Source organism: Scomber scombrus, chromosome 24, assembly GCF_963691925.1.
Source record: "Scomber scombrus chromosome 24, fScoSco1.1, whole genome shotgun sequence".
Taxonomy (NCBI): Eukaryota; Metazoa; Chordata; class Actinopteri; order Scombriformes; family Scombridae; genus Scomber; species Scomber scombrus.
The window spans coordinates 12,419,270-12,443,201 of record NC_084993.1 but is presented as its reverse complement, the minus strand read 5'-3'; the positions used below and the strand labels follow the sequence as shown (position 1 = coordinate 12,443,201).

The following is a 23,932-nucleotide window of genomic DNA, read 5'->3' as shown; positions in this document are numbered from 1 at the left end:
CAACTAATTGTTTCAGCTTTACTTATATTTGTGGTTCAAGCTATGAGGAATGGTGGCAGTAAGCTATTAAGTCTGAAAACTGTTGAGGTTTTTAATTTAATTTAATTTAATTTAGTTTTAATTTATTTTGTGCAAGTTGAGTAATTAACAAAAAAACAACATATATAACATGGGATGGTGCAGCATGTGAAGCAACAGGTCCAGAAAATAAACCAGACAAAACAACATGAACAGTAAATGTGTGTGTGGTAAGAGTGTGTGGTAAAAAATGAATATAAAGATAAACTGTTGCGGTATGTCTCCATATCACCACTGACTTCCTTTGGGTAACCCCTATACCTTTCACTCTATCTCTCCAACCTCCCTCCCTGCATCCCTTCATCCTCCGGCAGAGGAATGCTCTGCTCGCCATCTCTCCAGCCACCATGGAGGTGTTGATGCGGGTGCTGGCCGACTGCTCCATGGGTAGCTGCTCATCGGACGAAGGCGAGGACTGGGACAGCGAAGCCCCCGACCGCAAGGCGCTGTTAACTCTGGGCTGTCTGCGGGAGGTGGTGCAGCGCCTCCTGGCATCCAGCTCTGACCAGCGGCAGGTGGAAATCGCCTCCGTGCTGGAAAACTACTTCAAGCTGCTAAACTCGGACCCGGCGGCCGTGGTCGCCACCCGACAGCAGCAGCAGCAAGCCAAGGGCAGAGTGCCGACGCTGGGCCGACACTGGGAGAGCCGATTTGTGGCGCTGCAAGTAAACATGCTAGGTAGAGTCTTCACTTATGATGAATTCTGCTTTTGTGATATTGAAGAAATGTTTCCAATCATCTCTTCTATTTTATTAAGTCAAGATTTTCATACAGGAAAGTCAAACTAATGTGACCCTTTTTTGTTTTTATTCCTATCTTTACTTCTTTCTGCCCGTGTCTCTTTTTCTCCCTCTGTCCCTCTGTGTTTCTGTATCTGTCTATTTCTCCTGCTGTCTCTCAGACACTATCAGGGACATGTTCCTGTGTTCAGACAGACCAGTTCTACAAGCCATCTTCCTCAACAGTAATTGCTTTGAGCACCTGACACGACTGCTGCAAAACAGCAAGGTAACAGCAAAGGTCTTCCTTTCTAAATATAACCTAAAAAAACAGCTGGCGCTTGATGAGTCTGAGCTATTTTTTTGAGTTCAGAAGTGAGCATAACTGAACATTATTCAGAGATGCAAACTCGCCTTTACATTGTGGGGAAATTCCCCATTTCGAGGTTTCAAAATAGGTCACCTAGGTGATGAGGAGAACTGGTTAATTTTAACTTCAGCAATACAAATCCTTGATTTGGAGCACAGAATTCCAATTATGTGGTTTGGAGCCTTCAGCTCATGTAAACCCCAAGATCCTCTAATGCGTGTCTTTAAAGGGCATCTCATGTGTGACCATGACAACCGCGAAACAACAAACAAAAGCAAAATGACAAACGGTTTGATTTCTACAAGTGCTAAGTCAGTGCTTTTAATAGTGCTGCTTATCTGTTTAGCTCAAACCTCACATCAGGATAGGGGTAAGATGAAGTGTTACACAGCAATAACAAACACCTCAGTTTATTTCATACATATCATAAACGATATATTATGAGTATTACGGTAGTGCTTTTCGGGAATAGCATTATTTAACAGTAAACAAAGACAAATGTTTGAATTCACGTTTGCATTGATGTTGAATAGTGGAATAGTGCAGATTTGCAACATACCTTTTTATCTTGTTATTGTCTTCTTATTTTTGTCTCATTAATGTACTCAGCTCCCACATCTATTGTTTTTTCTTTTGATATGTTTTATGTAGGATTGTTTTACCCCATAACCACTGTTATGTTAGAATCAGTTTGCAGCCAAACAAACTTAAAAGTAACTAGAAATGAGCATGTAAAGCGAGGATGCTGCTGGACCCCCCTTATCTGTGGCAGGTTTTCCCTATCATGTTCTAACCTTTTTTTTTTTTTTTAACTCCCTACCTGTTTGCATTCCCGATTATTCCTAACTTGTATTGATCATTTCTTGTATCTGATACCACAAGATCCTAAGGCTGTTCTAAGTTCTTTATGACCCCCTAATACACATTTTTCCCTCCCTTTGGTCTTTATTTGTGTAGGGATTTATTGATTTTTTTTTTTTAGATGTTGTTCATTCTGAAATGTGTTTATAGAAGAGCTGACACTGTAGTAGTGTAGTACAACTATACAACAATCAAATGAGCTTTTTTAGCTGCAAATCTGCTTGTTTGCAGCTGCATTTAGCATTGTTTTTTTTAATGAAAGACAACTTTTAAAAGAAGCTTGATTTATTTTAGTTAAACACATTTTTACATAAACTCTTTTTTTTATGGTAAATTAGTTACTTTTATTTTTTATTTATTTTTTATGTAATTAAGTTGGATTTATTTGTCCAGATCAGGTGTTGCCTTTTATGTTTAGCACATCAGCTTTCAGTCTGAGAAAGAGCATTTTGCCCACCTCGCATGTTTACCTCCCCACAGCAAGGCTGGATCACCAACACGCCTCCACACAGTGACCCCCCCCACCCCCTAGCTGAGGGTCACGGCTTTTAACCTCTCACCCTCTACTCCACTCACTCATCTTTCCTCCCCTGCGCCTCCCTCTGTTTCTCCCATGTGTTTATTTTCTCTCTCCTCTCTCTCTCTTTTCTCTATTTCTTCTCTCTCTCTATCTCTCTCTCTCTTTCAAAACCTCCCCACATGCTATGTTGACATGTTGCCTGTTGTTTGTGTCAGCTGGTTAACGCTAGGTGCACGGCGGCAGACAAGGACCAGAAAGATATAACCAACAACAGGTTACTGACAGGAGAGAGGGACACTCAGGTACCGCCGAGAAAGCCCCACATCACCTGAACCCCCCTCCCTCGCCATTCACCCCACCCACCCCCCTCCCACCCCTGCTGCTGCCACGTCCCACCACCTTCACCTCACCAGAGGCACATGGCCACTCCACAGCAAGACCCTCACACTGCCTTGACCCAGATAATATTTATAATTGGATTATGTTTAACAAAAAAACCCAATTTGCTCAGTGAGTAGCTCTCAATTCTAGTCATTGCTTGCAGAAATCACACTTATAGTCACTTGTGCATTATTTAACATATTGTTACTTGTGGTTTTTAAGGTTTCGATGTTAATACTCTGCTTGTGGTTTAAAGACAAAAGCAGAGCATAGCAGACCCAGAGATCAAGTTCACAGTGTCATTTGAAATGAAGGATTCTAGTTACAGTAAGCCTTATTTCCACTAATGTGTTGCACTGCTGACTCCCTGCAACAGATGGGCAATAGTGCAAGAAGTTTCTGGCATCATTTATAACAACAACAATTACAGCAGCAACATAATGGTTTAGATAACAATAGTTCTTTCTTTTTCTAGTAGTGACCACATTCTCTAAGCATAAATATAAGCCTGAAAATAACTGCTTTCTCTAGCAAGTAGCAAGTTGCACTCTGTTGCACCGCTGGGTGTGGTCAGAAGTGTTGCACTTGTAACCAACAGTGATGTCACAATGTACCGACACACCCTGAGTACACTTTTACAACACTTTAACAACATGAGAGGTTAACCCACTGGAGGATAGCTAAACAAGATTTGACAGTGTCCAAATCTGCGCTCTGTATAGATCTCTGTATTTTATTTTCTAGGCCTGGTGGAACATCTATTAAAGCGCTACTTGGAAGTATCTGAAAGAGAACGCTTCATCAATCATGTGCCCAAATCTGTGGAAGCTTATCTCTACATTTGCACAGTTTATCCACCCGGGCTTAAAACAGCTCAACATTATAAGCTGTTGGCACTGTTTATCACGTTGCAAGCTCTAAGACACGAAGCTGTCACTTTCCTGCCAAGGACTGTCTTCTGATTGGTGCAGTTTCTCATTCACTAGATCATCTCATGTGCACAGAAAGGTCACTTGTCTCCTTTTGGAGTATCCCCACTTCCATTCTGCTCTTTGTACTCGTTCCTCCTCACAGAGCAACCTGTTTAAAAGGTATAATCCCTCCATTGATCTGGATGCTGTGAATCCAGGTGGACAAACCTGCGTGAAGACACACACGCACACACACACACACGCATCAATCGGCCTTTGTTGTAGCTCAGCTGTAACCTGATGCGGCGGCAGATGCTGCATGTTTTAGACATGAAGCTTTTGTCGCAGAACTGCAGGTTCAGTAGGTGAAAGCAGCTATTTAGTTCAGCTACAGTAGAGAGAATCAACAGTAATACAGGTGCAATAAAAAAAATAAACAAAGTCCAAAGAGGATTGATCCATGGCGCAGTGCAGTTTTGCAGTCTTGCTGTGGAGTAACTTGTTTGCCTCCCTCATAGCTATGTCTCCTTTAATTTCATTTAATTGCAATTCTCAGTTTCCTCACCCTCCCCTCCCTTCTCATCCAACCCTCCCCTTCCACATTGTCCTGGTTTTCTGCGGTATACTATGGGCTCCACTGGAATGCTATCACATTTTGGCCTGGTGTGTGTTCTCACAGAGTTCAGTGGTTTGAGGTGATCTGTACTCAGTGATGATGATCAAAGTGTTTAATCCTTACCACAGTCCCTCTCCAGCTGGTCCGAGACTCTCTGTAGGATCCACCGGCCTACAGCTGCATGTTTTACTCTAATAAAAGACGGGTCCACTGGCCCAGAACATGTTGGACATGAGCAGGACGGAGCTGGATGGAGATGTGTTTTTTTAATTATGATTTGATTTAATTTTTCATGGTTCGGCTTGTGTTTTATGGGTTGCATGCTTTCTGTGTGTGTATGTGTGTATGTGTGTGTCTGTTGGAAGCTAAAGAGTGAGGTACTTCTTTGTGCTTGTCTGTGTGTGTGTGTGTGTGGAGGTGGGTGTTTTGTTCTTGGCCAATCCCTGAGAGCTTCCTGCTCCAGTCAGATCTCCATGCTATTAAAAGGGATTTTTTTTTTTTTCTTACCTGGAGCAGAAAGACAACACTTATCCTCACTGTAACATCCGCAGTACAAGCTTTGATGCCAGCCTCCACTTGCAGCAACACACAGGGTTCTAACCATCACTGATGATTTTACTCACGTTTTCTTCTCTTTTTTTACACATAAACACACACACACACACACACTACTTGACTCCAGCACCAAGGCATCTGCTTAAGTCTCCCTTTTATTCCTCCAAGTGTGATGCATGTCATATTCAGTGCCTTTTCAAATAAGTTGATCATTATCATTTTAGCTTTAAGAAGCTCGTAAATGGATGTGGCTTCAAATTTTCTGCATGCTTGTTGCCCTGAAAACATTCATCTGGAATAAGAGGAGATTTGACCAGCCGTGTGTTATTACATCCCCTGCTCACTGCAACAACAAAAACACAACACAAATGAACGACTGTAGAGGTTGACTGACTAGTGTGGTTTTTCTTTCAGGTGTTTCAAGGGCGACTAGACTCCCTGGCTGTAGCAACTATCAAAGCCCTGACAACAGTGATGCACAAATCACCAGCTGCAAAGGTGAAAAGAACACAAATACATGCAATTTATTACATGCTACAGGCTAATCCTAACTGTAAAGCTCTACATTTTATGAAGGCTGGGAGTAATCCTGTGATGTATGGAAATAAGGAAGAAATGGTGGTTTGAGAGAGTTCACAGACGTAGGTTATGTCCCTCAACCAGATTAGAAAACATGAGAAGAGAAATCAACCATTTCTTCCTTGTCAACAAAGATCACTATATATTTTTGCAGACCTGAAGAGAAGTTATTTATCAGTGCTGAGGTGCCTTAAAGCTCTATTTTCATGTATTTGTTTTTCTAATTGTACCCTGCAGGAGGTGTTCAAGGAGAGGATTGGTTACAATCACCTTTATGAAGTGCTCATCTCGCTTGGCCAGCCGTCTCGACACCTACTCAAAGAGCTGATGAACATGGTCGGTATTGGTCTGGTTGAATGATGTCATGCCAACTTTATGAGAACTAGCTTTCTAATCCACTATGTGTGTGTGTTTGTTCTCTCTTGTTCTGTGAATATATGTGTAGGCGGTGGAGGGTGAGCACACCTCAGTGGGGCTCCTGGGCATCAGTAACGTGGAGCCCTTGCTGCTGCTCGTCCAGTGGCTCCCGGAGCTGGATTCATCCGAACTGCAGCTTTTCACGGCCGACTGGCTCCGCCGCCTCAGCACCCTCAACCGTCAGACCCGCGCTACCTGCGTCAACGCCGCCATGGTCATGCGAGCGCTCGCCGCCTTGGAGGGCCACCAGCGGTTGCACAGAGCTTGCGCCGAGAGCCTGTTGGGATTAGTGGGCTCACTGGGCTCTCAGTCCATGAGCGCCAGGGAACTCTTGGGGCTCCTGCGCCTCCTCAGACCTCCAGAGTCCAATCAAGCACACCCTTATGTAGGTCCAGCTCTGAAATCCCTCCTAGCTATGGTACGCAAGCAGGGCCTGGAGAGCGCCATGCAGTACTATGATCTGTCACCCAGCATGGCCGGCATTGCAGTCCCTACAGTGCAGCGCTGGCCTGGCTCTGCCTTCAGCTTCCTGGCCTGGTTGTCGCTGGACCAGGACCAGCTGGGACCACTCAGCAAAGACAAGAGGAAGCAGCTCTACAGGTGAGATTTAAAGAGACGTTGAGAGAAGAAGGATGAGGGCAATTATGCCACTGCAAGTCTTTCATCTATTTATATCAAGCAAATTTGATAATAAACAATAACAAGACTCAGAAAAGATCTCAGATGTTTGATCTGATTTTAGCTCTCCATTCAGAAGTTAATCTTGTGTATCACTTTCTCTGAGACACATTAACTTGAGGATAACCTCCTCTGTTGACCCACATAAAGGATATTTAATGATTGTTGGCATAGAGACATGAAGCATTAGTCAAACTAGAACAATGCGCCCGCATGTTTGCTTGCCAAAAGACACACGCTCATAGATTAAAGCAGTGAGAAGAATGTATATTTGTATATGAAGGTCACAGGAAGTATGTGTCCCAAACACATACACACACAGCACTTTAATTAATCACGCTTTGAGAAGAATCAAAGAAAAGGTCATCATACATGGAGACAATAATAAAAACACAATGATAGGCCTTGGAGGGGATGGAGGGGGTTGGCGAAAGGTGAACGCACAGACGGACAGACTGACGGACAAACATCCTGCTCTCCAATTATAGTAGTAGGATATAATAGATAATAATAATAATAGAAAAGATAATCTAGCACCATTTGGTGTAATCAGAAATACATTTAATATCGAAATCAGTGTTGATATTGAAGCTGAAATTGACCAGTTTCTCATCAGTACTCCGTATCATCACTATGTGAAATTGTTAGGGTATTAAAGCTTTCTTTGTATGATAATTTCTGGTAAGTTTTCTTTATAAAATAAAGCATTATTCGGAGATGTCATGCTCTGCTTCTTGTGAAATCCCCAAACCTCTCAGTCCTGTAAAACCAGAGATATTTGAAAAACAAGTGCCCTTATTTCTTCTCATCCAGCTTCTTTACCCCGGGAGGGACGGGGTTCGAGGCCTTCATCAGCTCAGCGGGCGTGCTGGTGGTGGCCGTATGCACCAAGAAGGAGTACGTCACAGTCATGCTGCCAGACTACTGCTTCTGTGACTCTCTGTGGGTAAGTCAGCTTTCATCACATCATTTGTGGATAATAATTTATTGGATGGGTACGGCATAAAAATTCTATTCATATAATCAGTATTCATCACATGTAGAAAATGATACTGCTTGAAATGATAATGATTTCCCTCTAACATTTTCTCGCTTATGTTTTAATTAGCCAATTAAGTCCAAGTATGGGAAAATATTTAGAGGATAAATACATATTAAGTGGATGAACACATTTTGGACTAACATCTTAATTAAAGGGACTAAATTCTGACTGAATTTGTGTCTACAGCACAGCATTGGCGTGGTGCACGTACCAGGAAAGAGGCCATTCGGACAGAGTCTGGTCTACATTTATGTGGATGGACAGCAGAAACTGTCTGCCCCCCTCAAGTATCCCACCATGACAGAGGTGAGAGTCTACCACTGCTTTAACACACTGTCAGCAGTAGGTTTTTATCTTTTCACCGTGTTTCAGAGATGAACAGACAGATGGGATGATGTCTGTAATAATTGCAGCTGGATTAACTTAAATGTCATTCTACTTGAGGCCATTAAATATGAAGCTGTCTGAAAAAGGAGGAAAACCTGTAAGGAATCATCGCTAATCTGCTGCTAACTCTTTGTGATTTATTCATTTATTTATAAGGAGAGAGAAAAGTGTCTTAAATGCACTTGTTTTTGCTCACTCCCACTCTTCTTCTCCTCTCCCCCCCTACCTGCAGCCATTTACCTCCTGCTGCATCGGCTCAGCGGGCCACCGGACCACCACTCCCCCGCCGTCCCAAATCCCAGACCCTCCGTTCTCCTCAGCCACCACGCCCACCACTCGCTCCTCGCTGGGCGGCATCCTGTCGCCGCAGACCTGGGGAGGACTTCTCGGGGGCAAGCCCGAGTCTTTGACTAAGCTCATCTCAGCGGGGACCCAGGACAGCGAGTGGGGAAGCCCAACGTCCCTGCAGGGCCAGCTGGGGAGCGTCATGGTGTTCCATGAGCCCCTACAGCCCAACCACATAAAAGCCATCTGTAGTGCTGGTAAGCAGAAAGACAGGATGTGAGAGGAGGAGGAAGAAGAAAGGAGGAAGAGGTGGAGACATTTATAAGTTACACAAAGGCATAGTGGGATGAAAGAAGCATGGTGTTTGATAGAACAGCATTTCATAAAAGGAGCACCCTGCGATAAAGATGAAAGTAGTACAGAAAACACAAAATTAAATTCAAATGACAATGTTGAAACTGGATAGAGATCATAGATAAAGTAAAAGTGAAGTAATAATGTTTCTTATTCTCTCTTCCTCTTTTTTACATTCTCAGGTCCAAACTGTATCTCTCCATTCAAAGCCCAGGAATCAGAACTTGGCGACCTTTCATCCAAATTGCTGCTACACTACTCACCCAAGGTGATTTGGACCACTGCGGTTTCTTCTTAAAGCTTTCAAATCAGCCACAGACGTTGCTTCAGATCTCTGTGTGTGTCAGAGAGGGGGAAATGTGTTCTGATTACTGCTTTTAAATGTAGTCATCGTGACTTTTACTTTAATGAATGTTAATTAAGGAATGATTTATCACAATAAAATGACATTCTGTCCACGAGGAAATCTACCAGCTGCTCACTAAACAGGGTCATTTTGTCAACAGGCGTGCAGGAACCCCATCTGTCTGGACCTGTCCCCCAACATGCTGCACGGACGCCTGACTGGGAACAAAGTCGTTAACTGGGATATCAAGGTGGGCGGAACATCCCACTCATACTGCCACATGTTTGTCCTGTGTTGTGACCTTTGCAACTTTACTTTTTTTTAATACCTTTTTAGGAGCATCTGCTAAATGCCGATCTCTTTTATATTAACATGTATTTTCTATATTAATATGTGTTGCTGTTCTAACTTTGGCAGGATATGATCAACTGTGTGGGCGGCCTGCAAGTGCTTATCCCTGTACTGGAGCAGTTATCTCTGGTGACCCCTGATCAACAGGCCGTTGATCCTGCAGCTGGCTCAGATTTCATCACTCCTGACGTGACCACCCCAGCTGATGGAGACTGGGTCATTCTCCCATCTAACAGGGCTTCAGGTCTGCTCCACTACAACCTCCAATGTCACTTTTCTCCCCCTAATCTCTCCTTACTCTTACTTGAAATGTGAAGTTGGAGCTCTGTGCTAATAATAAGCAGCATGTGGAAACTAATGTGTTTTTTTTTCTCTTTTTCAGAGGCACGCCTGGAGAAGAATCTGGTGGCCACTTTCCTGCTGGTGCTGAAACATTTCCTGCAGAGACACCCGATCAACCAGGAGAATCTGCTCCACTCGCATGGTGTCGGCACGCTGGGAGCCCTGCTGCAAAAGGTCTCTGTTTAAGCCCCATCAGCACACAGACCATATTACCAGGGTGCCAGAGCGTGGACAGGAATTATGGGCACTCTGCACGAGAGCAGACTATTAACTCATGATCGACAAATTAATACGTCCATAAATCCGACATATATTCTAACTGCATGTCGTTACACAACTTCTGCCACTTTCCTCTTTTAAAATATGTCTGGAGAGTTTTTAGATTTGCTTAGAAATGGCTCAAATTTTTAACCTAAAATAGTTTCTTGATAGCAGACCAGTCCGAAATGAGTATATGAATATAGATGAATATTTTTAGTTTATACTTGAAGACCGCAAGACACAACTTACATACAGTCTATGCCCATCAGCAAATTGTGAACTTAAACTCAGCATGTCACACTAATCGCTTTAAGCTCAGATGGGTTATATGATTCAGCAGAAGTGTGGTTGTTGAGAAAGAGTTTCTGGTCATTTTCTACCAGTGGAATGCATTTCACAAAATGCCTTAATTACACAATATCCCCACATAATACTAGTCCATGTAGAAAAGACTTACAGTAAACCTCTTGTGTTTTTCACCCTATTCAGACTGGATTAGTTTTACTTGGAGAGGTTCTGCAGTGGAGGAATTAAGAATCTCTGACTGACTTTAGTTCTTTTCTGTGAGGCCCGGATACAGAATGGTGTGAGAATCACGAATGGTCCTCTCTGAGTAAATTAATTCACCTCAGATGGGTTTTGTCCCCCCGTCTGTAGGTCCGTCTCCGTGTTAGTTCTGCACGTCTGTGTTTTTCTTTTCCTTTTGTATCTGTCCGTTTCCCTCGATTGCTCGCTCTTCACTTCCTCTGCTCTCTTTCTTCTCCTTTCCCCCGTTTGTATCGTTTGTCCAATCTTCTTGGCCCGAGCGCCTCAGTATTTATTTGTTTATTGGGGTGGGAGTGGGCTGGGGGGGGGGGCTGGTTGAAATACCTCTGAATCAGCATTTAGACCATGCGAAAGTAAAACCCTCCACAGAGACCTAGATTAAAGGAAAAGCGTCTTAGATGCGGTAATAACTGCTCCAGGCAGGGCAACCACACCCTGTAACTGGTGTACATTCAAATAAACCACTAATTTGTTTCCCCGTTCCAACATGCTCCTTATCTGCTTTGTGTAGACGGGGTTACGGGTGAAGTATTGATATATGTTCATCGACAAAGCTCATCATTTATTATGTGGCAACAGATCCCTCTTTGTTTCTTAAAAGTCACATTTTCACATAATCTGCACATCTCTCCCATTATTGCATACATGCCAATAATAGTTCAACTCACAGTAATGTAAATACCACATATTGTTGTGTGTTTTAGCTGCCGGCGGGTCACGTGGACGTCAGCGTGCTGGTTGCTATGCAGCTGCTGATAGAGCAGGTGACGTATGAGAAGAACCAGGCTCTGCTGCAGCAGCTTCACACACATCTACTGTTCAACTTCAACATCTGGAACAAAGGAGACTTCCCCTTACGAATAGGTGAGATCTATATGTATGTTTGCATGTTTTAGAGTGTGTGTAATTAAATTAAATTTGGTAATAGTATCTATGAACATGATACTGTTGAGCAAAATAGAGCAAATGACAGTGTGTTCCTGATTGAGACTGTCACCAATTTTAAGTCCATTTTATGTTCTTGTTTGTTTCCCTCTGATAAAGGTCATATCCAGTACATGTCCACCGTCATCAAAGACAACAGGAAGCAGTTCCGTAAAAGATACGGAGTTCAGTTCCTTTTGGACACTGTGCGCCTTTATTACGGGTAAGACTCCATATCCCAGAGTTCACACCTGTATAGTTTTTCCCCAATACGGTCTCTTCATCTCAAAACATCATGCTCTGCTCTGAACTTCAGGAAGAACAGCAATAAAGAGAGCGACCTGAGCGAAGATGACATTCGAACCGTCCGGGCGTCTCTCTGTGGCCTCATCAAGTACTACATCAGCAAGGGCATGTCGCAGGAGGAGATGCACAGCGTCCTGGGATATATGGCTGCTATTGGGGACGAGGACCAGGTGAAGAGGGGGAGAGATTATGGTGGGGGGGACTCAGAGCAGTAACACACTTAAAAAGAAAATTAGTATTTTAGTAGATGCATCACAGTGCCTGCAGAAAGAAAACAGCAGCCTTAAATCTTGAACTAAAACTTCCTGTTTTGGCAGATCACACGGTAGCTAAGTTTATCCCTGATAAAGACTAAAATATCCCTAAAACATTCACTATGAACAAAAGTTTCATTCATTTTTAGCCCAGCAGCTTCAGGTGTGTCATGCCAACAACACCTTAAGACATTTGGAGTAGGTCAAGTTATTATAAGTGTATGTGTTTGTAAAATGACCCATTTATTGTAAAACAGGTTAATGCCAACCTCTCTTGCCATTCGAGGAGTTCATTGTGAAATAAGATAACCCTCATTACAGGATTTTCTGTTTCCCCCATGAGACTTACTGCAGAGATGCTTGCGCAGGAAGCCGCCGGCTCACTTCCTGCCCGGCAGTGCTCTCTCTCTCTCTCTCGCTCTTGCTCTCTCTCTCTCTCTCTCTCTCTCTCTCTCTCTCCTTCTGTATTATTTTTAAACATTTACCTCTATGTAAGCAGAAAACTTAAGGCTAGACCCCCCCCCCCCCCTTAAGTTTATTCAGGCAGAGACAGCCCACTTAAATACTTGTCTGTCTATGAATTTTACTCACACACACACCCACTAGATAAAGTTCTCACATTACTTTCTTTTGTATCACGTATTTTGTGACATCCATTTCCTCCTCTTGTCACACCTTCACGCCACCTCGCTTCCCTTTTTTTTCCCCCACCAGCTTGTTTTTCATTTTGTCTGTCACTTTACATATCCTCTTACACCGCAGTACTAAATGTGGAGGCTTACATCACCTTCTATGAACATATGGTCAATATAATCGCATGATCCTCCTCCACTGCTCGGCATCTGCCAGCTCTCTCATACTATTTATCCATCCTGAGTCTTCAAACGCTTAATGGATTATCTTAAACTACTTCAAATATACTTCATATACTATGAGAAATTCTCTATCAAAACAAGTTAAACGTCTTTAAAATGCATGTTATACAAATATAAATCTTGTAATATAAGGAATTAAACTATTAGAGATACAGACATAGTACAACACGTGCATGATACATTTTTCTGCTATATTTCAGTGCTTGGATCGATTTTTTTTCTATTATTTGTGTGTGTTTCAGCTTTGTGGGCTGCTGGAGTTGTTGTTCAGCCTCCTTCAGAGCAGCCTGTCCAGGGATCAGATCTTCCTGCTCCTCTATGAGCCCGGGGCGGCCGACTCCTGCTACGCTCTTCTGCTCAATAACAAACACTCAGACCGACTCCGAGAGCTCGTCTTCAAGGTGGGTTACAGCCAACTACATCCGGGAAGCCAATACTTAACAAACGGCTCTTCTAAAATGTGTAAAATTCATTACATTTCAGAAATATTTATCTTAAAAGTGCTACAACAGCATTAAGCAGTAAGGTTTTTCTCTTCACCTCTGTGCAGCTGTTTGAGCGCATGTTACGCTACGACCGCGTCTATGAGAAGAATAAACAGCGTTTGAGGCTGAGGGAGGCAGGTTACGCCGGTCTGTCGCTGCTCTTCTCTGAGCTTCACATCACTCCAACCCTGATCCGCTGCCTCCTCAACCAGGTCCTCCACACAGGTCAGCTTTTCTTTTTTCTTTTTCTCTCTATTTTATTTTACACCATCTTGTTTATTTGTTTGTTTGTATATTCATAACCCAGCTGCTGCAGCTGCTGTCGTGAAGAACATATGGGGCAAACTCTGCATACAACCTGTAGCTAGTGTTCAAAGGGTGGTTGTCTCTTAGGCAGACTTTACCGGCCTGCTGGGAAATTCAGATGAAGCTGTGTGTTGTTTTTATACCCAGGAGACTGACACAACCTTCCGTCTTAATTCTTATTTATCTCTCCATCTGTCTCGAGTATCCAAGTGAGTCAACAAAAGCATTGTAAATCAGTTCCTTACCTGTTGTTATCCCAGATAATCCTTTTTGAGGATTGATAGGGATTATTTACCTAGTCAGGGAAAATCATCTCCAGCCTCCAGCTTTCATGCCACCGTATAATACATATCTTTATAAATGACATGTATTCCGGCTAGTTTGAGTGAACAGGGGTGTTTAGATTTCATTCCTACAGTTCAGTCTTTGCTTCCCATCAAGGCCAGTCCATTTTAAATGATGGCTCAAAAATTCATGGAATCAATTTGTCATGTAGCATTAAGCCACTACCTGTTATTTATTTTCTTTAAAAAAGAGAAGCAGTGTGGATTAAGCTGAATTCAACTCCAGTCTTGCCCACAGTATACTCTGTAAGTGGAGGGTGAACACATTCGTCAAGAGGCTGCGAAGGTGTCCAACCAATACTTTGGACACATTGACGTAGCCCAGGCTTTATAGTGGAGGCAGAGAACAGAATTGCTCCCCTGTTTGTCATTAGGAGAGGATGCGGCAGTAGAATCAGCACATGGAAGCCCCAATCAATACTATATACACACACAAATGTACATGAATGTAACTGTGTGTGTGTGTGTCTAAAATCTACAGATCACGTGGTGAACTATAAGGACCTGATGGCTCTGGTCCAGCTGACTCACCGGGCCGGACCCAGCGTACGCCTCCTCGTCTGCAAGAGGGTGAGGAAACGCATGCACTCAACCCTGCAGATGCTCTAACTATTAATTATACATTATATACGGTATATTGAATAGCTGCAGACACAGGAAATGGATGAAGGGTCCAGTAATCAATCAGTATTGTTTCATGCTTTTTACATTACTTTATATTTCCTTTAGGCCCAGTTTCCCTTCATCTAATATTTCCATTATTTATATTTTATTATTATGCGCGCGTACACACACACACACACACACACACACACAATGCCCAGACTTAACTGTAGCACGTTGCCTGATGTAAAAAAACGTTGCCATTTGCTTTCAGTGGTAGGCGGACCTCTCTGTTCATCCACAGCTTCTGATTGGAGAGTGTCGTAATCTGTTTCAGGGTGGTAACACTGTTGATGTTACTGTTGATATAGTCCAGATAAAGTCCCAGGTGGCCCGAGCAACCAAACACACTCCAGTCCGTGTAGCTGGAACCGGTGATGTTGGACAAAGTCTTCCCCTCTGGCCACACTTTAACTGTACACATGTTTACATGTTTGATGAGTGGTGTGTACTTGGGGAGAGGTAGTCAAACTGTTTCACGTGGGGGAGGGGAAGGGTTCCATATACCTCAGCCATGTCGGTGTAAACGTGGTCTAAGGTCTTGTCCCGTCTTGTGGGGCAGGAGACATATTAATGGAATTTGGGGAGTACAGTTTTCAGGTTGGAGTTGTTAAATACACCTGCAACAATAAAGGCTGCCTCTGGGCTCTTAGCATTAACATCAATCACAACAGTAGATGTAAAGTCTCTGGGCAGATGAAAAGGTCTACACTCAACTTGAGATATTCTAGTTTAGCAGAGCAGTAACTCTCGATAATGGCATTATTCATGCTTTCTTAACAAGTGTAAGTGTTAGCAAGCGCAGTTTAATACTACAGGAATCACTCCTTTAGCTACTACTTTCTCAAAAACACAACAGAAGAGCAACTATGCAGCTGTTTACAGTGCAGCCAAACAAACCCACATAGTTTTTAATGAAGATATCAGTCAATAATTGGCCGTTTTCCATCATCTTCTGTCTGATTTCATACTGCACACAGTAGAGTAGTTTTCTACATAGTAGTAGTGCACATTGAAAGATTATGGTTTTAGAGGAGTTGCAGCTTCTTGCCTGCAGCTCTTCATGTAACAGCTCACTGCGGTTGCTCTTTGTTCCATTTACTCTCTGTAATATTTATAAATTACACACTGTAAAGAATTACCCTTTTAATGTGAAGCAGTAGAAAATGTTAGGTTAGAATTAGCAGTAACTTAATATGACATTGATACAGCATAAGGAGAGAGTGAACATTAAACAGTAAGGCTGATATACTTGATATACTCTGTGTCATGTGAACACCTCATCCATACACTGGCTATTTGTATTGTAGAGGAATGGTGGACTTTAAATTAAATACATTGATTTTCCTTCCTGTTCTTCAGGTGTACCAGCTGCTACAGTCCCAACAGGATGCTGCCGTCCAGATCTCAAGGCAGCAGTGTTGGCAGGACACCCTCATGCGGCTTTACCTGCGGGGCGAAGGGTCGTTGCCGTTTCGTAGCGCCGACTCCGTCAGCGCCTGTAGCCTGGACTTGAACCGGTCCAGCGGCAGCAACACTAACCGCCTGGAGCTACCGCTGGAGAAGAGGGCGCGGGCAGGTAGCTCTGGCCGCTTAGACCGGATGGAGGATGACCGGCTCAGCATAGGCGACACTCGCTCCGTAGACAGCCTGGAGAACGGCGACGTCATCTCGCTGCTGGACACGCCGTCTTCCTCCGCCTCCACCGAGCCACAGCTGCACGTCAAGCCCTGGGTAGTGGGAAAGTCAGGGGGCCTGTTGCTGGACCTGTCCCACCTGCAGGCGTACGAGGGCGGGGAGAGCGGCAGTCAAACGCCTGGCAGCATGCCCAGCACACCGTCACCGCTGGAGGCTTCTAAACCTTTCCCAGGGAGTACCGGGGATCACGATGCAACATCCAACCTGACTGAAGACAGCTTCCTCTTTAGTGACAGCATCTCATTGGGAGAGTCCTTCAACAACGCTGAGGTGAGAGACAGAAAGCTTAATATTGGTTGAACTACAAAAGCCCATATTTTTCTCTTGCTTGGAGTAGGAATATCCTTTAAAATCATGAGCAGTACGCCCTAAAATAGTTACAATAAAGCCAGAAATAACCAGGTGATAAGAAACTCTGGTGCTCTGGTGTCTTGACTTTATATGGTAGTTAGCTACTAAACAGCATGACTCAGTGGGTGAAATGTCACTGCTACCACAGGGAGCCCCACACAGCCTTTCATCTGCTGCGCTTTTTCAGCATTTCAGTCACAGCAGGGCAGAGGTGGAATAGAGACAACCTGTCTCCTCCTATAGAAGGAGGCTGTCAGTCACAGCTTTTAAATGTGACATATTATAAATATATAATTGGGGGGAGCTGCTTGATCTGCCAGCAGTATAAATTTAGCCAATATCTAAATCATCCCACTATCATCCACATTCAAGACAGAGCAGTTTATGGTAGAAGACTCATTAGAAGTGGGATCATACTGAAACTGAGCCTTTGACAAGTATTAGAATGTAGTTGTTGGTGACATTATATTTGTCAACTTGTTCTTGATATCATATTTCCCTCTTTGCTGTATCCTTTTACCTACTGCTGCAGTTTTGTAGTCTTCTCCAGTGGGATCAATGAAGTTTCTTGATTCTAATCATAACCCTCTGTTTTTGTGTGTGGTCTGGTGTCGCCCCCTAGCGGGCTGAAGAGGAGCTGTGCACCATGCTGCTGGAGATTGTGCTGTGTGTGATGTGGCGGGGTGTAGAAGGTTCCGATGATACGGCGTGGCTGGAGCGTGGCCAGGTCTTCTCAGCTCTCACCAAACTGGGAACCGCCAACGAACTGCTGCTTCCCGTCGACCAAATCAAGCTCAGGTCAGCTCTGCTGTTACACTGCTGATAACATTGCACGTGTAGGAGCATGAAAACATGCTGAATTCTTCCAGAGATAGACCTGCTAAAAGTCTCCTTTCCTCATTGCGCTCTTTCTCCTCTAGCCTTATGGAACGTATGCTGGAGTGGGCGGTGAGCGATAACCGCGAGGCATCTGCCGCCACGTTACCACAGCACACAGAGAACGCAGTGCGGTTGCTTCACATGGTGCAAGACTTCCTGCAGGCGGAGGGCCTGGTCAATCCAGCGCTGTGGACGGAGAAGGTGCTGGAGGAGACTGTGACGCTGATGGACAGCCTCATGGTGTGGTACTCTTCTGGCACCCAGTGGTTCCAGCTCTCCCAAGTAGGACTGAGACTTCTGTTGGGCTTCATGGCCCAAGAAGACCCTGAGGTGAACTTTTTTTCCTTATTATCCAACATTTCTTCCTTGTTTATACAGCTGCTTTTTGTACGCCTGTAAAAACTAAACCCATTCATGCACTTTAATACATTTCCTTCGTCCTCTTACTTCTATCACAGGTGTGCGCCATGGCCACTGCCAAGCTCAACGGCATCCTGCAGACGAAGGAGGTGTCCAGCCAGGATGAAGCCTGCTACCTGCTGGGTAAGGTGGAGGGAATCCTGAGACGCTCTGTACAGGAGCAGACAGAGGAGACTTACTCCTTCCTGGTTCCTCTGCTGCGAACGCTGCTCTCCAAAGTCCACCGCCTCCTCTACATGGAGCTGCATCTCCCCCAACTCCCCGACACTAACGGCAGCCCGTCCTTCTTCGAGGACTTCCAGCTTTACTGCAACTCGCCCGAGTGGCGCGTCTACCTCGACAAATATGTAAGAGACTAAAATCTACTTAAAGTTTTGTTTTGTTGTTTTATATTGAATACAATTTTAAGTGAAATGACTTCCATTTGTCTACAGATTATTCCTTACATGAAGCAGTATGAAATTGAGATGTTCAGCCAGGGCCACGAGACCATGGCTCTCTACTGGAAGGAATGCTACGAGGCCTTCATGGTCAGCCTGCATAAGAGAGAGAGGGAGAGGGGCGAGAGCAAGATCCGTTTTCAGGTTAGTTTAATTAGTGATGAGTGTACAATAATAACTGAAGCCTTTTCTGTCCTTGTTAAAGACACCACATAAAGCTGTTCCCTCATGCTGCCTTTTCTTCTTAAATCATCCTTCAGGAGCAATTTGTGGAGCCCTTCTCACGCAGAGGCCGCCAGGAGAACCTGCGCTACAACAGCATGTTGAAGCAGCAGCACAGCCAGAACAGCGCCACCCTTAGGCAGTGGAAGGCAGCACGGCGAGGTCTGGTGTGTGAGAGGGGGCCCTGGGCTGAAAGGTAATGACATTAACTCTACTACGTCTCTGCATTTCTTGTCTTTTTACATTGTATATCATTTATATAGTAAAACTGTTTATATTGACTTCATTGAAACAGCAGCATTAGCGGGAGAAATTAAACATTAATAGGAAGAAGTCAGATGCGTTAAAAATGTTTTGTCACTGTTTCTAACAGGCAGCAAGATGAGATGCACTGGAGGGTGTCCAGCGCTGAGAACTTTTCCCGCATGAGGCTGAAGCTGGTCCGTAATTACAACTTTGACCCTCACAGAGAGGCCAGCGCTCTGAGAGACAACTTGGGTAAGACAACGCTGCCTCTGTGTGGGCTTTAAGCTGATGATTCAACTCTAGTCTAGCACAGACTCAATGTATCTCTGTGGAAAGGTATGCGTGAATATTAGGATTATATTTAAACCTTGAGTGGCTTTGAAGCTGCGTTTACTCACCGGTGTCTCCAGTAAAAGTATACAGTCTGTCATAAGTAGACTCACCCAGCCTACCGATGAAAAACAGATTAATAAGGACTGACCGTGAAAATGTTCTACCCTTTCATCTACTTTATGAAGAGGATGATCCACTCTGCTCGGTATACTTATTAATCTGTGTGTAAAGGGTGAGCGTGCTGGAGAGTCAAGTCATAAAAGTGAAATATTAAGAAAGTGAAATAACTGCAACTGGAAGGACTGAGTTTGTGTTCGCTCACTACATTTGAAATTTATAGTAGTGAAAATACAAAACAGTAGGAGTATTGCGGATACTTAAATAACCATCCAGCAAGTGCTTAATTCAAAATAAATTAATGGTAATCCACTGTACTGCCCAGTAGCAAAATAATAGCATTAAAATACAGTGATGACAAACAATCTATTATATCTTTGCATGCTCTAAAACTGTATCCCTTCTAGCCACCGTACATCCTCTGAATGTAAAATAAAACAAAGGGTCAGGTTGGTTACTGAAGTCTGAACTTTTGTTGTGCTGAGCAAATTTCAAACTGGAATGAAAAACTGAGCTGACAGAAAAACGCGAGATTTTTTGCACTTGCCAGGTACATTTTTGTAGTTCGTCAGCCCTCGCCACGCATCGCCAAGTTAACTGACAGCCTTGCCATATGAGATTAACCACCGCATCATCTCCATAAGCATCCTGCCACTGTTTTAAGTGTGTCTTGTCTCACTTGTTTTCCTCAGGTGTCCATCAGCAGCGTGTAAACCCAGAGTCTCTGCTGCTGGAGGCTGCGAAGCAGGTTAAAGTCAGCGACCTGGAGGACGACATACTGGAGCTGCCGGAAGACGACCCCGCTGCTGCCAACAACCAGTCAGTCCTCACATCTGCTCGCACATTACAGATATTACTATAATGATAATGATAATACTGACCCATTATAGAATTAATACGCTGATGATTATGTGCTATTTTTGAACAGTCTTCCATTCTTTGTCCTTGTCCTGCAGGGTTGAAGCAGAGGAGGCGGGCCAGAAGGAGAAGCTGGTGCTGTGGGAGGACTGCGAGCTGGTGACGGTGGTGGACGTGGTGCCCGGCCGTCTGGAACTCACCACCCAACACATCTACTTCTACGACAGCAGCCAGGAGAAAGAAGAAGGTGAGGAGACGGTGAAAGCAGCGGGTGGGAAAATGGAGTAAAAGCATCACTGTTCTTTTCTTTAAAATAACAACATCTGCTTGTTTGTTTAAGGAGTCGGCCACGACTTCAAATGGCCCCTGTCTCAAATCCGAGAGGTCCACCTGCGACGATATAACCTGCGTCGCTCAGCTCTGGAGATCTTCCTCATCGACCAGACCAACTACTTCCTCAACTTCAAGAAAGAGGTAATGAGCTACAAGCTTACTTATAGTAGCATACGTGTAAAAATGAGTATTTACCACATTACTCTTTGCCTTTTTAAAAAGTAGTGAGGTAATCTCTGCTCTCTTTTCTTACTAACAGACAAGAAACAAAGTGTACAGCCGAATGTTGCTGCTGCGATCCCTCAGCCTGTATGGAACCCGTTCACCACAGGAGCTCCTCAAGGCCTCTGGACTCACACAGGTGAGGCTGCAGGAGCGGGACAGGACACAATGATGTACAGCTGATAAAAATGAAAGGCTTCATGAGGAGGAGTTGATTAAAATAGCGATATCTGACTCTGCCCAATCTTCATCTCCTGTTTAAAAGTGTAGAGTGTAGAGTGTATATCAGTTTCATTTGACTTTGAGGTGTATTATTTGTTCTTTTACACAGAAATGGGTGAACCGGGAGATTTCCAACTTTGACTACTTGATGCAGCTCAACACGATTGCAGGCAGAACATACAACAACCTGGCTCAGTACCCAGTGGTAGGTTCCTCACTCAATACACTAGTGTAAAATTGGAATACATCAAGCAGAGAATCAACTGTCTTTGTTGTTTGTGTGTGTGTGTGTGTGTGTGTGCCACCAGTTTCCCTGGATTCTCGCTGACTACACTTCAGAGGAGCTGGACCTGTCTGATCCTCGGGTATTCAGGGACTTGTCAAAGCCAGTGGCGGTGCTTAACAACCGCAATGCCAAGGCTGTTAGAGAGAAGTACGCTTCATCTGTCCACACTTCAAAAAGTCTGAAATAACACATCACATAAATAGAGATTTGTCTTAGTGATGTTGTTTAAAGTTTGACAGCACAGTCAGGTTCATCTTTCGAATGTGTCCATCAGGTATGAAAGTTTCGAGGACCCAACGGGCACCATCGACAGGTTCCATTATGGCACCCACTACTCAAACGCTGCTGGGGTGATGCACTACCTGATCAGAGTGGAGCCTTTCACCTCCCTACACATCCAGCTGCAGAGCGGACGGTAAGGAGGGCAGCATGAAACACAGCCATGTCTGCTTTGATACTTTAATCCGATACAGTTTTTATCAGTCCATTTAGTTCTACATGGACTTCCTGACTTCCTCTAAATGTTCCTACAATCTCCTTCCATTTATCTCCAGTGTGGATATTGATTGTAATCGTAGCATCCGCTAGAGGATTTAATGTATCTGCACAAAGCAGCTGTTTATAGTCATTATTACAGATGAGATATTTTCATCCTGACTTGACTCAGGTTCGACTGCGCCGACCGCCAGTTCCACTCCATCCCAGCAACATGGCAGACCCTCATGGACAACCCCAATGACGTAAAAGAGCTCATCCCTGAGTTTTTCTACTTTCCAGAATTCCTCGAGAACCAAAATGGTGAGCTCTGAGTGATGCAGATATACATATTTTTACATTTTATACATTCTCTTCTCTCTTTTTGTTTGTCATCTCTACATCTTGCTTCTCTTTTCCTTCATCCTTTATACATCTTCTCTTCTCTTCCTGTCACCCAGGCTTTGATCTGGGTCGCCTGCAGATCTCCAAGGAAAGGGTAAATGATGTCATTCTGCCCAAATGGGCCAAGTCTCCTGAGGACTTCATCTACAAGCACCGCAAAGCCCTGGTGAGATGCAGTTTGATTCTGCTGCTGTGATATGATGTTGTTTTTACAGTTGATTCTCACATGATAAAATGTGGAAGCAAGAAAAATTGTAGGATGTTGAACTAACTGAGGGGCTGAGAACAAAGCTAATGTGTTCCTTTGTGTGTACAATTAAACTAAATTATAAAAAGATAATACTCACTTTGTACTTCACAGAGCCAAAAATCAGAATTTATGTTGGGTGGAATATTCCTTTAATGGACTATTACACCTTTTGATGTAGCTACCCATGTGTATTGATTAAAGTGTTTTATTGTGTATGTGTTTTTTTGGAATGATAGGTTTATGACCACAGTGTGTTTCTGTTTTTCCTAACAGGAGTCTGAGTACGTGTCAGCCCACCTTCACGAATGGATCGATCTGATCTTTGGTTACAAGCAGAAGGGCCCCGCAGCCGTGGAGGCCCTCAACGTCTTCTACTACTGCACATATGAGGGTAAAGCATCCAGTTATAATGCTGTATCGAGTTTTTATTCCTTCCTCAATCTTTGAGAATGTTTTTATATGCAGTATATAAATGTTTTTGGCATTCCCTGAACAGCAGATGACATGAATATAAATAAAGTGCTTCATTCACACTCTTGGTAAAGCAAACACAATAAAGTCAATTATATCAATAATCAGCAAACACAATATAAAAACACACAAACTGTGGCAATTAATGTTTCCAAGCTAAAACTGAGACTTGATTGATTCCACATTTTTTCTTTTACACTTAGGATACACACTCATAGAAATATTGCTCACAGAGAAGTCTAAGTCTTTGTAAGTGAAGTGTAAGTGTAGTTTTTTTGAAGATTGGTTTGGTGTTGCAGGAGCGGTGGACCTGGACGCCATCACTGATGAAAAGGAGCGCAAGGCTGTGGAGGGAATGATCAGCAACTTTGGACAGACACCCTGCCAGTTAATAAAGGTGCAGACACACAACAGATACATGATACTTGTTTAATTAAAAATGTACAAAAGAATGACATCTATTATGAAGTTGTGCATGTGTGGTGATAACTCTGATTCACACTTTTGACATATTTGTGTTTGTGTGTGTACATAGGAGCCTCATCCAGTGCGTCTGTCTCAGGAGGAAGTAGAGAAGAGGAAGGCTCAGCTGGACTCGTGTCCTATCAGCATGTTCGAACACCTCAGCAACCTCAAGTCCTTCTTTGTTGAGGTTCGATGACTCTACTACTTATTTAAAATTTGCAGGCTGCAGCAAAGATTACGTTTTTCTCTAACATCAGAATAATAAGCATTCATTTTATGATGATATTACTCTATAATACCTCTGATTTAAATTCTCTCTCTTGTCATTTTGCAGGGCATCAGTGACAACGTGCCGTTGGTTAAAGCGGTGGTGCCAAAGAATCAGTCCCATTCCTTCATCACCCAGGGGAGTCCAGACACCATGGTGAGCCTCGGTGCTTCTTCTATAAACGTTAAAATAAAAAGAATGAAGGGAAAATGAATC

General features: G+C 43.6%; 1 protein-coding gene across 2 annotated transcripts in view; it reads left to right on the top strand.

Moving 5' to 3' along the window:
* Nucleotides 1-23,932, top strand: part of nbeal1 (neurobeachin-like 1) — a 45,383-nt gene that overhangs the window by 14,797 nt on the left and 6,654 nt on the right. Inside the window, exons 9-47 of one of the 2 annotated variants that reach the window (XM_062414861.1) lie at nucleotides 393-756; nucleotides 980-1,086; nucleotides 2,764-2,850; nucleotides 5,426-5,509; nucleotides 5,828-5,926; nucleotides 6,036-6,607; nucleotides 7,499-7,631; nucleotides 7,914-8,033; nucleotides 8,347-8,656; nucleotides 8,936-9,021; nucleotides 9,260-9,349; nucleotides 9,517-9,694; nucleotides 9,833-9,966; nucleotides 11,304-11,463; nucleotides 11,644-11,746; nucleotides 11,840-11,999; nucleotides 13,201-13,359; nucleotides 13,509-13,668; nucleotides 14,575-14,663; nucleotides 16,119-16,724; nucleotides 17,428-17,603; nucleotides 17,726-18,014; nucleotides 18,143-18,451; nucleotides 18,539-18,688; nucleotides 18,805-18,962; nucleotides 19,140-19,264; nucleotides 20,155-20,281; nucleotides 20,419-20,567; nucleotides 20,661-20,794; nucleotides 20,913-21,014; nucleotides 21,207-21,302; nucleotides 21,406-21,530; nucleotides 21,658-21,798; nucleotides 22,051-22,181; nucleotides 22,319-22,428; nucleotides 22,786-22,903; nucleotides 23,283-23,380; nucleotides 23,519-23,635; nucleotides 23,783-23,872. In XM_062414861.1, the coding sequence (XP_062270845.1) occupies nucleotides 393-756; nucleotides 980-1,086; nucleotides 2,764-2,850; nucleotides 5,426-5,509; nucleotides 5,828-5,926; nucleotides 6,036-6,607; nucleotides 7,499-7,631; nucleotides 7,914-8,033; nucleotides 8,347-8,656; nucleotides 8,936-9,021; nucleotides 9,260-9,349; nucleotides 9,517-9,694; nucleotides 9,833-9,966; nucleotides 11,304-11,463; nucleotides 11,644-11,746; nucleotides 11,840-11,999; nucleotides 13,201-13,359; nucleotides 13,509-13,668; nucleotides 14,575-14,663; nucleotides 16,119-16,724; nucleotides 17,428-17,603; nucleotides 17,726-18,014; nucleotides 18,143-18,451; nucleotides 18,539-18,688; nucleotides 18,805-18,962; nucleotides 19,140-19,264; nucleotides 20,155-20,281; nucleotides 20,419-20,567; nucleotides 20,661-20,794; nucleotides 20,913-21,014; nucleotides 21,207-21,302; nucleotides 21,406-21,530; nucleotides 21,658-21,798; nucleotides 22,051-22,181; nucleotides 22,319-22,428; nucleotides 22,786-22,903; nucleotides 23,283-23,380; nucleotides 23,519-23,635; nucleotides 23,783-23,872 (6,546 nt within the window). The remainder of the gene's footprint in view (nucleotides 1-392; nucleotides 757-979; nucleotides 1,087-2,763; nucleotides 2,851-5,425; nucleotides 5,510-5,827; nucleotides 5,927-6,035; nucleotides 6,608-7,498; nucleotides 7,632-7,913; nucleotides 8,034-8,346; nucleotides 8,657-8,935; nucleotides 9,022-9,259; nucleotides 9,350-9,516; nucleotides 9,695-9,832; nucleotides 9,967-11,303; nucleotides 11,464-11,643; nucleotides 11,747-11,839; nucleotides 12,000-13,200; nucleotides 13,360-13,508; nucleotides 13,669-14,574; nucleotides 14,664-16,118; nucleotides 16,725-17,427; nucleotides 17,604-17,725; nucleotides 18,015-18,142; nucleotides 18,452-18,538; nucleotides 18,689-18,804; nucleotides 18,963-19,139; nucleotides 19,265-20,154; nucleotides 20,282-20,418; nucleotides 20,568-20,660; nucleotides 20,795-20,912; nucleotides 21,015-21,206; nucleotides 21,303-21,405; nucleotides 21,531-21,657; nucleotides 21,799-22,050; nucleotides 22,182-22,318; nucleotides 22,429-22,785; nucleotides 22,904-23,282; nucleotides 23,381-23,518; nucleotides 23,636-23,782; nucleotides 23,873-23,932) is intronic. The other variant, XM_062414862.1, reaches the window with a different exon arrangement.